Source organism: Lepisma saccharinum, chromosome 19 (assembly GCF_977018435.1).
Source record: "Lepisma saccharinum chromosome 19, izLepSacc3.1, whole genome shotgun sequence".
Taxonomy (NCBI): Eukaryota; Metazoa; Arthropoda; class Insecta; order Zygentoma; family Lepismatidae; genus Lepisma; species Lepisma saccharinum.
The window spans coordinates 14105959-14122527 of record NC_139247.1 but is presented as its reverse complement, the minus strand read 5'-3'; the positions used below and the strand labels follow the sequence as shown (position 1 = coordinate 14122527).

Sequence of the window (16569 nt, the reverse complement as noted above, 5' to 3'; positions counted from 1 at the left end):
CAAAACTGTGGCTGTCAATTTCCATCACACAAGGAATAAAATGATAAATGAACCAAATGTTACATTAGGTAATATGACAGTAAATCACGCTAAAACAGTTAAATTCCTGGGAGTATGGATTCATGAAAGCTTAAAATGGGACCCACACATAGATCACCTCTCCGCAAAACTAGGTAAAATTATATTTGGCATTAATACACTGAAAACAATATCAAACTTAGAAACATTGAAAATACTATATTACACCATGTTTCAATCTTTATTAACATACGGTATAATCTTCTGGGGAAATTCCACTAATAGTAATAAAATTTTTGTGCTGCAAAAGAAAATTGTCAGAATAATAGCAGGAGCTAAGAGAAATACACCCTGCAGAAGACTGTTTAAAAATTTAGGCATATTACCCTCACCATGCTTGTATATACTTCATCTGCTGATGTATGTAAAAACTGACTTAGATTCCTTCAAATGTAACAACTCCTCACATAAATATTATACAAGGAATGGCAGCAACCTCACGATACCATCACACAACACCACATTATTTGAGAAAGGACCTAAATACATGGCTGTTCACTGTTTCAATAACCTTCCGAGTGACATAAAAATAATACAATCAGCTACCTCATATAAAAAGCATGTAAAAAAATACCTATTAGATCATTGTTTTTATTCTGTTAAAGAGTACCTAACAATAAATTGCAAATTGTCACATCCTAAATGAACTCCTAGGACATGTATATGTATGTATTGATTTTATCTCTTATATGTATGTTTAAAATTAATGTAAACCTTGCAACTAACAGCAAGAACAAGGAGAATCAATTATAATGTAATCAATGTTTTTTTTTTTAATGTTATGTATAATATCTTCATACTTGTACCTATTTGAAAATAATTATTAACGGTAATGCTGACATGTTCCATACCATGTGTGGAAAACAACCACTGTACAATGGTCAAAGGAATGAAATAAATCATATCATATCATATCATATCAATGTGAGTTTTGAACACTTGAAAGATGTAGAAGTAAGTGGTTAAATTATTAATATTTTTTTAAAAATGGTGAGGAAACAAATTAATTCAAAATTGCTATGGAATGACCATTTGTAATATAAAAAAGATGCATGATGTTACAGCCCTCTGACGGTCAGGGCCTGTCAAGCATATTTTCCATGGGTGACATGTGGTCAATGCATCAGGTCTCTCTGCCACTGCTTTCTGTCTTTTGAGATAGGAGGCCACTGCAAGATGCTCCACAATTATCCCCCCAATGCTGGATCAACATCAATATTTTGTCAGTTTTCATTAGAATTGAACCTGGGACTGCTTGCACCAAAGGCAAGAGTATAACCATTTGACTATGCAGGATCCCTTGTGTGATACAATCCCATATCTAGAAGGATATGCCCACAATGCCACAAGTACAAAGTTCGAATCCTGATCTCGGCATGGCTGTTTCCTCAATTTCATCATATCTTCACTCATCCTCATTGTTGCGATTAGCCAAAAGTGCAGAAAAGCGACATGAAATAACAAAAAAATTAAATCAATTTACTGAATGTCGTGTACCATGCAATGTAATTGGTCAAATATTTTCCATTATCACTTTTTATTAACCTCTTCTCTACATTTTCAAACACCATTTGTTCCCTTGCCCTCCACTGATATATTACCTCTTTTCCCCGAGCATCTTCCAATTTCTGAGTCAACATTAAATGCTACACTAACATCCATTAAGTACCACTGGATATTAATGTGTTAGTACTGTTGCATTAAAAAAAATGTGTCATGAAATTCGGCTAAGAACAGAGTATCTCGAAATTATTTTGTCTGCTCTTCCAGAAAGAAATGTTGTAAAAGAACCCCATCTGCCAATGAGAGTGACATTAGCTTTGAAAGAGAAAAAGATGAGTATTCTTCACAGGAAAAATCAACTAATTCAGGGTCATGTGCCAATTTTTAAATTTCTTTTTAATAAGGCTGTATTTTATCAAAAGCCGTGGATACATCATTCTATTCCCATCTTCCCTTTCAGCTTTTCTCATATTTTCTCCAACACTGTTAACATAATGGCACAAATGAGCAATGATAAATGTCTATATGATCCAACCAAGCAGCTCTATTTTTTACATGAATGTTTTGCTAAGCTGTTTATATTGATGACCTTAACGAGAACATGTAAGCATGTTACTTAACTCAATACTTGTGTGGTATATATTTCTCCTTTTCTTTGCTTAGGCTTAGCTTAGATGTTGCTGTCCCAACTCTTCCCAACAGCACATGTCACAGTTGACATTTAAAATCAACTAATTTTGTCCATTTTCTAAGTTGCCTTAGCTAAAATAGTACATTTTCAAACAACCTTTCCAGGGAAGTGGATTGAACTTTTTGTTCCCTTTTTGTATGTGCTTATTGGGATACAACAAACCCCTTCCATGCTAATCTGCCATCATGGGGGCCAACTTTTGAAAAACATTGAGTGGGTTCTTCACACTTGAGTTATAAGTTTACAACAAAAATCTCGTGAGTCCTTCTTTCCATGTATAATGATATTAATTCACACCAACAATGCAACTTTTTAAATTTGTTATTTACTGATTTCAATAAGCAATCCACAATGAATGACGATAAATACATATAATTATCATAACAAATAATAATCTATGACACACCAACCCTTGGGTGCCAGGGTCTACCTGCTGACTGACAGCCTCACTCCCACATGCCTCAGCAGAGGTGTGCAATTATCCAACCATTTACAGGATGGTGTGTGTTCAGCATGATGACTGCTCGGTCGCTGTTATAGGTTTCTGTGACCAGGTTATGCTACTCATTCCTAGCTTCTCAAATTCCTCATGCTTGTGAGGTGGCTACTGGTTCCATACAGAGGCCAAAATCTCGGGAGAAAAGTTGTTATGGTTCCTCTCAGGTGGCCCTGCACCTTGTGGTCAGAGGTGCAAACTTTGGGCTCCTGCTATGGGATGCATGCAGGTTCAAGTCCCCTGTGGGAAACATATGATCTTTCCCTTAGATTTCTGCTAGTGTATGGGATCAGTGAACACCCACCATCATGAGGAAATTGGGAAGCTACAAACGATTAGCGTAACCCAGCCATAGAAATCCTACAACAATGACTGGGGGTTTGTCGTTCTGACCACACGTCATCCCATAACTGGTTGGATGATGGCAGTCAGTAGGTAGGCACTGAACTTCACAGGCTGTTACCTCATGGGTTATTAATCCCCCTGAAGACTTGAACCTGCATGCGTCCCGTAGCCCGAGCCTAAAGTCTGCATGGACATGGTGAGGGACAGTAATAATAATAACACATCAAATTATTGGATGTGCTCTGATCCCACTGGCCCATATAGGTTGACATCACTGTGTGTTCTCAAAGAGAAAGAGGTAAGACAATTAGCCTTGCTTTTCTGGTAGTTCTTAAACCATGAGGAAAGAAAGTAAGTTCACTAAAGCCAGACCAACAGAGTATGCACACAAAGTCCATTATTGTTGAAATACTTCACTCTCACACACACTTCTCACTTCAACTTTTAACTGATTCTGTTGATGTTGATATCTTTAATCCTTCTATTCCACATCCATTAATCCAGGCACAGTCTTTGAATTCCTACCAATGTAACTGATGGATATGTCATTGGATGCTATGGTCAAAGTCTGTTTCCTTCCCCGTGACATCCAGGATGATAATTTTTTAACCCAAGGATGGATCAACTTCTCATCATAACTATCTTCGGGAGAAGAGCCTGAAAAAGATTTCTCACTTTATTCCATCTGGTTTCTGTTGTTTTTTATAAGTACTTAGTACAACTTATGCTATAAATAAAGGAAAATTATGAGTACTTCTCATTAAGTTATCAAACAAGTAATATCAGTTCATTACTATTGGTAGAGTTCATTGTGATAAATTCTTGCTTTCTACTTTTGTCATGTGAGAACCAGAGGGATGGAACTCCATTCTATCAAATTTACAGTAGGAAGGAAATAGTTTAATCTTAGAAATATGTCTGACCCTTAACATGTTGACTGCCACAATAGAAAAAATGCCTGGGGACATAATGTTTTATTACAAGAATATAATAAAAACATTTACAATAATATGTTTCTTAAATACGGAGAAACTAGTACTCACTTTTATCCGCGAAGCTGTTTTTCCTTCTTTTTCGATTAATTTCAGTGGCCACTGCCACCATCCTCGTTGGAACTTGCTGCGCTGTTGCTGTTGCTTCGCGGATAAAAGTGAGTACTAGTTTCTCCGTATTTATATACTACCGCGTCTCTCTTTTCCCAATTATGAATAAATATGTTTCTTGATGATTAAATGAAAAATTGTTATTTTTAATTATTTTATTTGTGTGAATCATATGCAACTCATGTGGTGCAAGGAACAATTATTATGCTGAAAACCATGTGAGTTATGAGGTTTACTTTTCAATTAGAGGCCGTTTTGCGCTCACGTTGGCAACACTGCATGCTTGGCATTTTGCGCATGTGCGTTAGTTACCGACATGCCTTGCACATAAATAGATGCCGTTTGCACATTGTGAAATGCTTGGTGTGGTTGTGGTGGACAATGGAAGTGGTGCAGGTGAATGAAAATCCGGCCGAGTGCGAGATACGGTCAGTGATCTTGTTTTTGACAGCGAAAAATGTGAAAGCAGCAGCAAAGTGAAAGTGACGAACTGTTGAGCCATATCATCACTGGGGACAAGTCATTTGTGTCCCTCTACATCCCTGAAACAAAACAACAATCCAAGGAATGGCGTTCATGCTCACAGTCTTCTGGGACAGGTTCAGGGTGCTTCTGATTGAGTTTCTGCCGAATGGACAAACGGTTAATGCAGCCATGTATTGCAACATACTCAAGAAACTTCGCCGAGCAATACATAAAAAACGACGAGGAATGCTGTCTTCCAGTATCATGTTCCTGCATGACAATGCACGGCCACAAACTGCAGCTGCAACACAGTCGCTCATTGACTCATTTGGCTGGGAGTGGATGGACCACCCTCTGTACAGTCCTGATCTCTCCCCTAGTGATTATCACCTATTCCTCTACTTGAAGACTTTCCTCGCTGGGAAGTGATTCAACAGCAGCGCCGATGAAGCCAAACAGACCATGACGGCAGATTTCTTTGATGAGGGTCTACAAAAGCTCATCTTCTGCTACGACAAGTATCTCAACAACTATGGGAACTACGTTGAGAAGTAGCTGAATGGACATATGAACAGCCACAGGTGTAATTAAATTTCTTCCTTTGCATGTTTTTGTTTTATTTCAAAACAGCCCCTAATTAAAAAATGAACCTCGTATATTTGGCCCACAGCATATTTATTGTTTTCTTCAAGCATTGTTATTGTTTTTTTCTGAGCATTTAGACTTCTGTTATTTGTAACATAACTCTGCTGTATACTATTGCATCAATATCAATTGAGGAGCTGGCCAGCAATAATTCAAGGACAAAAACACAAAAGATGAAAACAGTTCATGAGTGAAAATTTAAAGGCAAAAATAAATATAATCGTAGTTAATATTCATCTATTAATTTGTTCCATGCTTTTCAAATTGTTGGTATTTTGTAACAATAACAGCATCACTAAGTAAGATTTTCACTAACCATCTTCAAAATTTTGTCCATTTGACCACCCTTCATGTAACATGTAAGTTATAGCATGGTAGCAAAAACTAGTGTGAGTTAAATACAACTCGCATGGCAGTTAACATGCTAAAAAGAGTCAGTACATTTGAGACATGTGACTCAGCCTTACTGCTAAGAAAGGGTCCCGGGTTTGAATCGTTGCCTGGGCATGGATGTTTGTGAGTGTCCATTCATCATATCATCACTTATCTCCATCTTTGCAAATTAGCCAAAAGTAGCAAAAAGGCGTAAAATAAAGCAAATCAATCAATAAACATCAGCTTCTGCTCAAGACACTACGGTATTAATATTGCCATAGTTACCAAATACTAAAACTTTATTCTTTTTGGAGGTGGTACGAAATAATTTCATATGATTGGGTATCCTAGTTTTAAGGTTCTCCTTACTTATGCCAGTAGGCACCTATTTTTTATTTAGCCTAAAATATAAATTCACTATTCAGTTGCTCTTGAAGTTTATTTTAAGTCCACTTTATATTTGGATTAGAGATTAGAGAGAGATCTGAACCACTGTCCAATGTTCTTTCATGGGGGGGATTGAACCCAGGACCCTTTGATTATAAGGCAACAGTGTTACCACTATGCCAGCAAGAAGTCATAGTTGTTTTAACACAAAGATAATGTTCAGTGCAAAAGGTGGCAAGCAACTTATCCATTAAGAAATTGTGTGTGCATAAGTTAGCCACTATTAGAAACTGGTTGTGGTAACTGATCATAGTCCTCTGTATCTGTAAATGGCTCAAGAAAGCAAGCTTTAACAAATATCACTATTGAAGCAAGAAGGAGAAATAACATTTAATTTAAAACTTTCATTGTTACATACCTGAAATACAGCTTACCAAAACTCCAACCACCACTGTTATAACAGTTCCTATCAATGCATAATACATGTATGTAATTGAATATATTTGATGTAATATGTTACTGTAAGAGATAATGGAATGAGATAATTAGTAACAAAGGAAGATAACATTTCTAAAAAATATACTATATTAATGTACATAATTTTAACTTCCTATTAAATAAATCTCCTCATGTTTATGTCTTAGACTAATGTTTCTCAAATGCTAGGTCACAGCCTTGTACCAGACCTTAACATAAATTATATCAGGTTGCAAGAAGTTCTCCTGACATTTGTGAATTTAGTTTTTTGAACAATTTTCATTAGTAGTGAAAATATTTTGTTTGATTGGAATATTTTGGTGTTCAAATGCAACAAGGAAATAACAATCACACACATACCACATTAATTTCATGGTTTTGGCATCAGGAATTAGATCCAGGATTGACAACTATAATTTAAACCTAATTTTATATTTTTCAACCAACCCAGACATAATAGAACTATTATTTTTCATGATTATGACATATTTTATATAATTAATAATTAATTTCAAGGGTACATTTTAATTATTTTATAATGTTTAAAAAGTTACAAAGTTTTTTTTTGTGATTGAGGCACAAAAGAAAAAAAATACTGGATTTTGATCTCGCAAAAGTTGAAGACCACTGTCTTATCTTCGACTATTAACAAACTTCTTTAATGACATTAGGCAAGATATGGTTAACGTAAGTGAATACTGCAATCAGCGTGATCTCGCAGCAAAGGTTCCAGATTTGAGTCTCTAATAACTGAAAGTAGCAGAACTTTGCAATGACTAGCTCACAATGAGAAAGAAAAATATGGAATTGAAATTGATTCATCAGTGCCTATTTTATATAATGTACTTCATCAATACATCAATACATATTCAGGGTGTCTACAACTTTGTAAAACCAAAATTCCTTGACTTTTCCAAGTTTTCCAGACAAAGAACAAACATTTTTCAGACCAAGTCATTAGGGCAATTAATGTATTTAAGCATGTCCATAGGAAGGTATTTTGGTTGAACACCAGACTTAGAATACCACTTAACCAAGTTTCTAGAATATTCACTTCAAACTGAATTATTTTTTCTAACAAAAAAGCCAAAACCATTATAGCATAAATCATACATTTATAGTAAAAGTTAGTAATATATGTATTGATACTGATATTTGAACAAGAAAGTGGTAAATCCCATTAGCCAGTTACTGTAGTAGATTTCTACATTAAAGTAGTTCAAACAAGACACCTTTTCCTATAATATTTAACATATTTTCTACTGTAACTACCAGTAATGCTCAATATATCAAACAGAAGTATAGTTTGTCTGCAACAAATATATTTTTTTTTGATTGTACTATTTTTTCTTATTTGTGCAAAAACCTACTTTTAGTGCACTACCACAAAAAAAAAGTAGATTTTCAAGAAATATGGTAAATTTTCCTGACATTTCCATGACTTTTCCATAAAAAGTAAATTTCCTGACTTTTAAAGGATTTCCAAACTGGTGGACAGCCTATTATTTCTTACTGTCAGTCTTTATCTTGGAGTGGTCAGCATCACATGCTGAGGTTTCAGGTTCAAGTCCTGGTCAGAAATGTGAGTGCATAGTGGTACACACCCAGCTGGACTTTTCTATTGGTTCCAATTGAAATTTTAATTGGAATGAATTGGTTTCAATTGGAATGAATCAGATTCTATTGGATGCCTAATATAGGTATCAGAATGTATTGGTTTCAATCAGAATCTGAACTGAAACCAATGGGAAAATTTCAATTTCCAATTGGTGAATTGTATCCAATTTTAAGCCTGTATATATTGTAGAATCAATATGTTATAAATTCATTTATTGAATCAAAGCATAGGTAGTTTAATTCTTGCAACCACATTTCCTGTGTTTTAGAAGTTCTTTGAAAAAACAGCACATTTGAACTGAATTTAATCTAAATTCTAATGCATGCTACTGAAGTCAGATTTATCTTAATAAATACCTAAGAAGAACTCTTTCTTAAGAACCAACTCAACCTTAAAGCAGCTAGTAGTTGGAATATATTTTCATATTAATTCTTGTTTTTGCAAATTGGAATTTCCATGGTTGTTATTATGTATATGTAATGCAATTGGAAAAATGAGCAATCTTTTGATCAACTAAGTCAACCTCGACAGTGTTTTGTTTGTTTATGACTTTTCAAGTGCAGTGAGTCACATTCTTTGTTTAACCTAATTTGTTGCTGTTTTCGCAAGTATAAAGGAAGAACAACATGTCAATTAATGATTGAAGCAGCATGTTTTTTGATTTTCTATAAGTGTGTTAAACACAGTGAAGCTACATATTTTATATAATTAATAATTAATTTCATATATACTTTTTGTACATGAAAGTTTTTGCAAGTTACAAATTTCACATGCTTTACCAGAGATTTCTTTTAGTTGTTTTATGTGATTTCTCCAATGCATTTACAGTTATATAGATAAGATTTTATCATAAGCAATAGGGCAAGCATACCAGTTATTGGCACTTTAAGAGGAACTAGTTGTAAAAAATGAATTGCACATATTGTATCAGTACATTTTTTTGGTTTTCAGTATTTTATAAACTTTGACACCTGTTCTGAAGTGAAATCGATTGAGACATAGTAAAAACAGAAAGCAGTTATTTAATTTTTTTTTTTTGTTCAGAACCTGATAATGTCTAGTTGTTGGCATACACTGACCAGTTATTGTCACATTTCTACCCAGTTATTGGCACTCCATATTTACAATGTGCTAAGCCTCTAACATTCACAGTTATTGCAGGCTATGTAGTAGCTAACCATATATTGTAGTTATAAAACAATTCAAATAAGAATATGCCTAATGAAAATTATGAAAGAACTCGGAGAAGTAAATCAGTGAAATCGTTTAAATACCGAAAGTCTGTACCAATAGTTGTCAGTCTGAATGCTGGTACTTGGTGGCAACTACTGGTTAACATAAAGTTATCAAAGTCAGAATGCTCACATCGTCATTCTTGTGTTTTAAATAGCACCGTGGAAGTGTTAGAAGCATGAAAGGCCTATTTCTTCCAAATTGCGAGCTATTGGCCCTTGTGCCAAGTAAATGGGCATCATGCACATTAGCAATACCAATGATTGGCACCCATGAAAGCACGGAGCGATTAAACAATTTGTTGACAATGGGAGATCAATGCACTTCTTTTAGGGTCTAGCTAACCGTTAAACAAGAACTATGTGCAATAATTTCATTACAACAATAAATAACAAGAGAAACATGAAAACATATTCCTTAACCTACCTGCTTAGAATTGAGCAGAAATCTTGAAGATCACAGAAGCCTTCCAGATATATGTGATTTTTCCACAAGAAATAACAAACGAAATAGATGCTGCTTGCAAATGTCATCAACGGAAGACAGGGCAACAAGGCAGGAACAAGACCAATGTTTCCAGTTTCACACAGATCTTAATTTCTACAAATATTCATCAACGTGCCAAAAAACTGGGCAGTGCCAATTACAGGAAAGCTTAAACTATATTGAAAACAATAAAATACTTTCCAATATAAACCAATTCATTACAATTGACAAATCAGTTCCAATTGGCCAATCAGTTCCGATTGACCAATCGGTTCCGATAGAGTGTCTAAAAACTTGTTAGCTATTGGCTAATCAATTGGAAAAAATTCCAGCTGGGCAGTGAACAGCATCAGAAGAAATGCTGTGTGCAAATACTGATCATGCTTCCAAAGGGTTATTCACATTGATAGCGAGTGTATTGATCACTGGTGTACTGACATAAATTAAAATAAAATTTTGCATGTCCGACTTCTGGTGGTTGTTATTTCAGTGCCACCTGGTGGTGAAAATTTGAACTATTTTTTTTTTCATCAACATTCGCTTCCCCATGGTCTTCATAGCCTCTACACCCACTTGCTTGAAACTGGCTCTAGAGGGCTCTGAGTAGGAGAACTAGTTATGATCAGCTGGTATTCTAGTCCATGGAAATGTTTACCACCTTCTAAATGAATAATTTCCTCCTATGTTGCATCAACTGGTTTTCTGGTAGTATATTTTCCGAGTAACCTCCCTTATTCCCCATGCATGTACCAAACAGACAGCCATCATTGTAATTACACACATCTGTAGATTTACCATACACCCAGTAAAATTTTTCACAGAGGCCCAATTTATGGTAATTTTGGCTCTAAATATATACTTACACCTCTCTTCTCCACAAATGAAAAATTTGGATAAATTCCTTCGAATTACACATGGCATGTGCTGACAATAACAATAGTAATTGTAACACTGCAAGGAAGCCATTGCAGTGCAATAGTAGGATAACTGATTGTTTGTACAATTATTTAATGATTTAGATGACTACATTTTCTGAAAAGATGATATACTAAAACATTTTCATCATGTGAAAGAAACACTAAACCACTCCTTCCTATATTAAAAACATAGTCAATAAAATGAACATTTTGAGCTTACTAAATTAACATTGGCAGCTATTATTTTAGTATGCAGTCCTGTACAAACAAATCATGTCATTTATCTCTTTAATGCTGTCACTCTTATTACCCAGTCAATCAGGTAACCATGTTGTATTGGAGGATAGTTGCTACTAGACACCACTATACTAATGTTTTTACTTTTACTTGATTTTTAGCTTATTCTCCTTCTTTTCTCACCCACTGGAAATTAAATAATGATAGGTGTTATAAAAATTTGAGTTTGGATCAACTTCAAAGACAAAATATATACTTTCTAAGGATCACTCATGAGCAGGGAGATTTATATGTAGTAAAAATTTACCTTTCTTATAATATAAGATACTACATTCATGATGCATGTGGTAAACGTGCTTTAAGAATTACTCACGTGAAATTTTGAATTTCCGTGTTGCAAAATTCAATGGTTATTTCCAATTAATTTCGAAGACACTCTGTTTTCATTCACTAAGGGTACGGCATCTGGAACGGAGATGGTAGTGCGTCACTGCTTTCTTTGTTCCCAGGTGGCAGTAGTTGCATTTTCTCCCATTTGGTGCCGCTGGCATGTGTGTCCTGGCTTGCGTCGTTTGTGGTGCTTTCTGCTTTCTGTTGTCAGGTAGCTCTGCTGGGTGGTGGTTGGGGGCTGGGCTGTTTGTCAGATGGGTGGATGTCATGGGTTTCGTTGACAGTGTTTTCTATGACAGAGCTGGTTGGGTGAAGTATGGATGTGGAGGAGATGGTGTAGTCTGTGGAGTGGAGGTGTTGAGAAAGGCCTGATTTTGGTGTATTTTTTGGCATCTTTTTCATGTTCATCAATCCCTTCTTGAACAGTGCAGATGGTTCTGCCAATGTAGCTCTTGTGGCATTGGCATGTGACCTTGTAGACACCAGAGGATGCATGATTGGGTAGGTAGTATCTCTTGAAGTTGGGTAGTGCTCTTCCGACTTGGGATACAGGTTTGTGTGCCAGTCGGATGTTGAAGGGCTTGAAGGCCTGGGATAATTTGCCTGATGTGGTTGGCTGGTATGGAAAAGCAATCCATTTGGGTTTGGGATTTTGGTTTGGGTTATCTCTGTCTAATGGGTGCCTTCGAAATTAATCGGAAATAACAATTAAATAGTGTGATGTGGAAATACGAAATTTGACATGACTAATAAGACACTACAGCCTCCCCGATGGTGCAGTGGTAGTGTTGTTGCCTTGTAATCTAAGGAACCCAGGTTCGATACCCGGTGGAGGCACATAGTGGTTCAGATCCCACTATAAACTGTAGGTCCAGTCCCGATTAGCCTTACTGTGCACAAAGTGGACTTAAAACACCAAATCAAACAAAACCTAATAAGACACTACATTCATAACTCTTGAGTTTTAAAACAATTGATTGCATTTCTCTTGGCATTGTAATTATTATTCTGTGACTGTCTTGAAGAGAAACCAGAAGAAAATCCTGTATGTGTGCTTCTGCCATTGCTATCAAGTGTGCAACTGGTAGTGAGGGTGGGGTAAGCAATGGGCTGCTCGACTTGGGAGACTCTTCCAACATTGCCAAAATAACATTTGTAACTACCAGGAGATGATGCTTGTGCCCTCATGCTCTATTGTTGACAATAATTGTAAATAAACAGTAATATCAAGTGATTTACAATAGCAAAAACTAGCAGTTGGGAGGTGAAAAATTGAATATTGTTTGGATGACAGAAAACTTGAAATTTACTCAATTGGAGAGTATAAGAAAGGTTGCAAACTTTTGTTTGTTTACCGTCGCTTCAGACCATAAGTTATTTGCAAGAAAGTCACCCAATTCTTTCGGTCACATGGCAACATATAGTTATATGGAGAATATGTTAAGAAATTTTCTGAAATATGGAAATAATATGTACAATATGAGCCAAAACCTAATATATGTACAAATATGGAAAATAAAAATGAAATTTTTCGAGTCTCCGTGCCATGATGCGCAATGATAATACAAAACTAGCTAATTTCAGCTTCATACATAAATATGTATTTATTTACATGTAAATCTGTTCCATGCTCATGAGATACGCAAGACAATTATGCAGATTGTGCAAGTATTTAATGAAAACACTTACCTTCCTGTATCTCCTGAAGAAGCAACACCAGACAAAGTTACATTGTAAAAGTAACGAGTATTATCAATACTTATTGAAGTGTTAGCAGTGTACACAGCAGACACAAGGCTTGTAAATGTGTCGTTGGTGCAACCGTCAGCTGACAGTGGCAGAATTGGTGTATCCTTCTTTATGGATAAAGCACCAATTACTATCCATATGATGACACCATGCCCAGCTACCATACCCATGAAAGCTCCCTGTTGAGAAGAAGGAAACTCTAAAATATATCAATTCATTGTGTTGCATTGCGCATTGAAACATTATATTTACTAAGATAATGGACACTACCAATTAATGTAAACATTATTCTTGCAAGTTTTCATGAAGTTAACACAAATCTAATGAAAAATAATATGCATGCAAGGAAATAGTAGCCAGTAACATGCCCAAACGGGGGATGGTAGGTGTTTATGACACCTTTGGCTAAGGACCTCTAAAAAGAAATAACTGTAAATGCTGGAAAATAGTGCAAAATATAGGGCAAATACTAAAAAATAAGATATCCCCCCTTTTTTTTCAAAAATACTAGGTGCACCACTGACAATTGGATTACACTGCTCTGCAGCAAAAATGATGTTTTCGAATGAATGTGTGTTCCTAAACGGAATTTTCACACTGAGTTCAACGGTGCAATCCGTTTTTTACCTATCACGTCAGGTTTTCGAGAAAATCAGGAATTTGTGTTCCATGAAAGTCCTGTTTATATACCATAGGAGGGCATGGAGAGTATTTAGAGTTAAATTGTGATTACGCCTTTGTATGTGGTCTGGTAACAGTAATCCGACTGTTTATTGTTTCACAGGTGGTTGAGTGTGTTGTATTCCTAGTGCTGAACAGTTGCATGAAGTGACAAATTGTGTATATTCGGACAACAATGTCTTCACATGGCTGCAAAAACGAGCCAAACGCTTTCTGTTACATATGTGGGAAGTACATGTTGTGTAAACAAAGACTAAAGATAACGCCATTTGTCAAAGAAGCCTATCTTGCGTATTTTGGACTTGTGCTTGGTGATGAAAATAAACCATGGGCACCCCAGAAAGTATGTAAGACTTTATTATTACCTGGCACTAAAATTTCATGTTACAAATCCTGGGAACAAGAAATAGTTTCTTTATTTTCAGAAAAAAGTTCTATGGTCTTCTGCAATGACATACCAAAACTTGTAACGTGGCTTGGTGTGAAGTATCTAACTTCTGAATGTAGGCTTTTCATACATTCTTCTGTAACCAGCTTGAAAGGTGTTTTACTCCACAATGTAAGTTTTCTTGGATCTGTATCAGTCAGTTGCTTATTCTATTACTTTGAAATAATCATATGAAAGTTTGCAGTTTCTATTGCAGTGTGTGAAGTGCTCCGAGTATGGGTGGGTTGTATGTGGCGAATTCAACGTTATCAACCTTTTACTGGGACTACAAATGAGATACACAAAAATGCCCTGTTTCCTGTGTGAGTGGGATAGTCGAGACTGACAAAATCACTGGCAAAGGCGGCAGTGGCCAACCAGAGGACCCTTGACACCCGGAACAAAGAATGTTATGCATGTGCCCCTTGTGGAAGCCACAAAAGTTCTTCTCCCTCCTCTACACATTAAACTGTGTAATATGAGCCAGTTTGTACATGCTCTAGATAAGGACAGTGAGAGTTTTAACCCATCCGCATACCTAGTCGTCGAATCGACAGCCTGTCTGGACGTTCGCTTCCCATACCTAGTTGTCGAATTAATGAGTTCCCGATTTTCATCATGTAGTTTCTTTTTCTGCCAATAGATGGCAGAGGTTGTATGATCTTTCGAATCTATAACGTGTATGTTTGTGCTACTAAGTTTATCATACCATTTCAAGCATGTTTTGTTCAGTAATTTCTCATGTAAACAAACCTTCATTTGTTACGTCTTGCCAACATGTCGCGTTAAGAATGTTGTAGAAGATTCTGCGATTGAAAAGTTGCTTTTCGATAGCGATGAAGAGGAAAATGTGAATTTTGGAAGTAGGATGAACACAGGGATTCATTTTGTGTTAGTGAAATTGAAGAATGTAGTGAATGTGAGGAAGAGGTGGCTGTGGCAGGAAAAAAAATGAAAGGTTGAGGAATGGAAATGGATAGATGTGTGTGATCAAAACGAAATTCCTAGGAAAATAGTATTCCCAGGTAAACCTGGTTTCGATAACATTGTTCTACGTTCATTGGGGCATAATCCCAGGGCATGGGACATACTAAAAAAAATTCCTTCGATCCGAGTTTTGGGAATCCATTTGCAATGAAACCAACATGTATGCCAAAAACAAAATGAACACTTTGGAAGGTGATGGTAATGTAGACTCTAGCAGTAATGAATCAAAATGGCTTGAAGCAACACCAGACAAAATGAAAGCCTTTATTTGTTTGTGTGTTCTTCAATCTCAAGTGAAGAAGGAAAACCTTCGAAGTTATTGGAGTGTTAGAAAACTCACAGAAACTCCATTCTTTGCCACTGTGATGCCACTCAAAAGATTTGTGACAGTTATGAGGTATTTACATTTTGTAAATAACGACACTGTAAATACACAAGATAAACTAGCAAAGATCAGGCAACCCTTGGAATACATAAACAGAAGGTTTCAGGATATTTACACACCAGAGCAGGACATTGCCATTGATGAAAGTCTTGTGAAATGTAGGGGTAGACTTTCATTTATTCAATTTAAATCAAGCAAGAGGGCTAGATTTGGTGTTAAATATTACAAATTATGTGAATCTTCCATTGGCTACTGCCACCAGTTCAGAATATACACAGGGAAGAAAGTTACACATTAAGAGGTACCTGAACATGAATCAGTTGTTCTTGAACTAATAGAAGCTCTCCTTCATAATGGTTACACAGTGTTCATTGACAATTTGTCTGTCTTGTGCACTAAACTATTACAGGCAGAAACAAATGTTGTTGGCACATGCAAATGCCAAAAGACTTAAAAAATAAGAAACTGAAAACAGGTGAGGCCATAGCCATGTTCAGTCATAAAATCATAGCCATCAAGTGGATGGATAGGCAGCCAGTTTCAATTTTGTCAACTGTACATGATAATATACACATGACAAACACGGCAAAGAAAGACAGAAAAACAGGGGAACCCATTCAGAAACCTCAAGCAGTGATCCAATACAAGGGGATGGGTGGGGTGGATAGATGGATCAGCCACTGGCATCCTTTCCCATTATGCGTCGCTACCTGAAAGCATACAAGAAACTCTTCTTCTACGTGTTGGATTTGGCATTTTTTAAATGCATATGTAATGTATAAGAAAATTAGGTCATCTGATAAGTGACTCAAGTTCAATCAATTCAGACTTTTGGTTATTGAGCAAATGCTGGAGGAACTCTCATTACCTGCATATGCCCGGAGAGGCCGCTCT

At 36.1% G+C, this 16569-nt stretch overlaps 1 protein-coding gene across 3 annotated transcripts in view; it reads right to left on the bottom strand.

The window, feature by feature from the left end:
- Window positions 1-989: 989 nt before the first annotated feature.
- The window catches only part of LOC146002805 (sodium-coupled monocarboxylate transporter 1), a 79185-nt gene continuing 63605 nt past the window's right edge, over window positions 990-16569 (bottom strand). For all 3 annotated transcript variants that reach the window (XM_083140759.1, XM_083140760.1, XM_083140758.1), the window contains exons 9-11: window positions 13136-13374; window positions 6507-6607; window positions 990-3770 (exon numbers count right to left, since the gene is read on the bottom strand). In XM_083140759.1, coding sequence (XP_082996885.1) covers window positions 3595-3770; window positions 6507-6607; window positions 13136-13374 — 516 coding nt within the window. In that variant the 3' untranslated portion in view covers window positions 990-3594. The remainder of the gene's footprint in view (window positions 3771-6506; window positions 6608-13135; window positions 13375-16569) is intronic.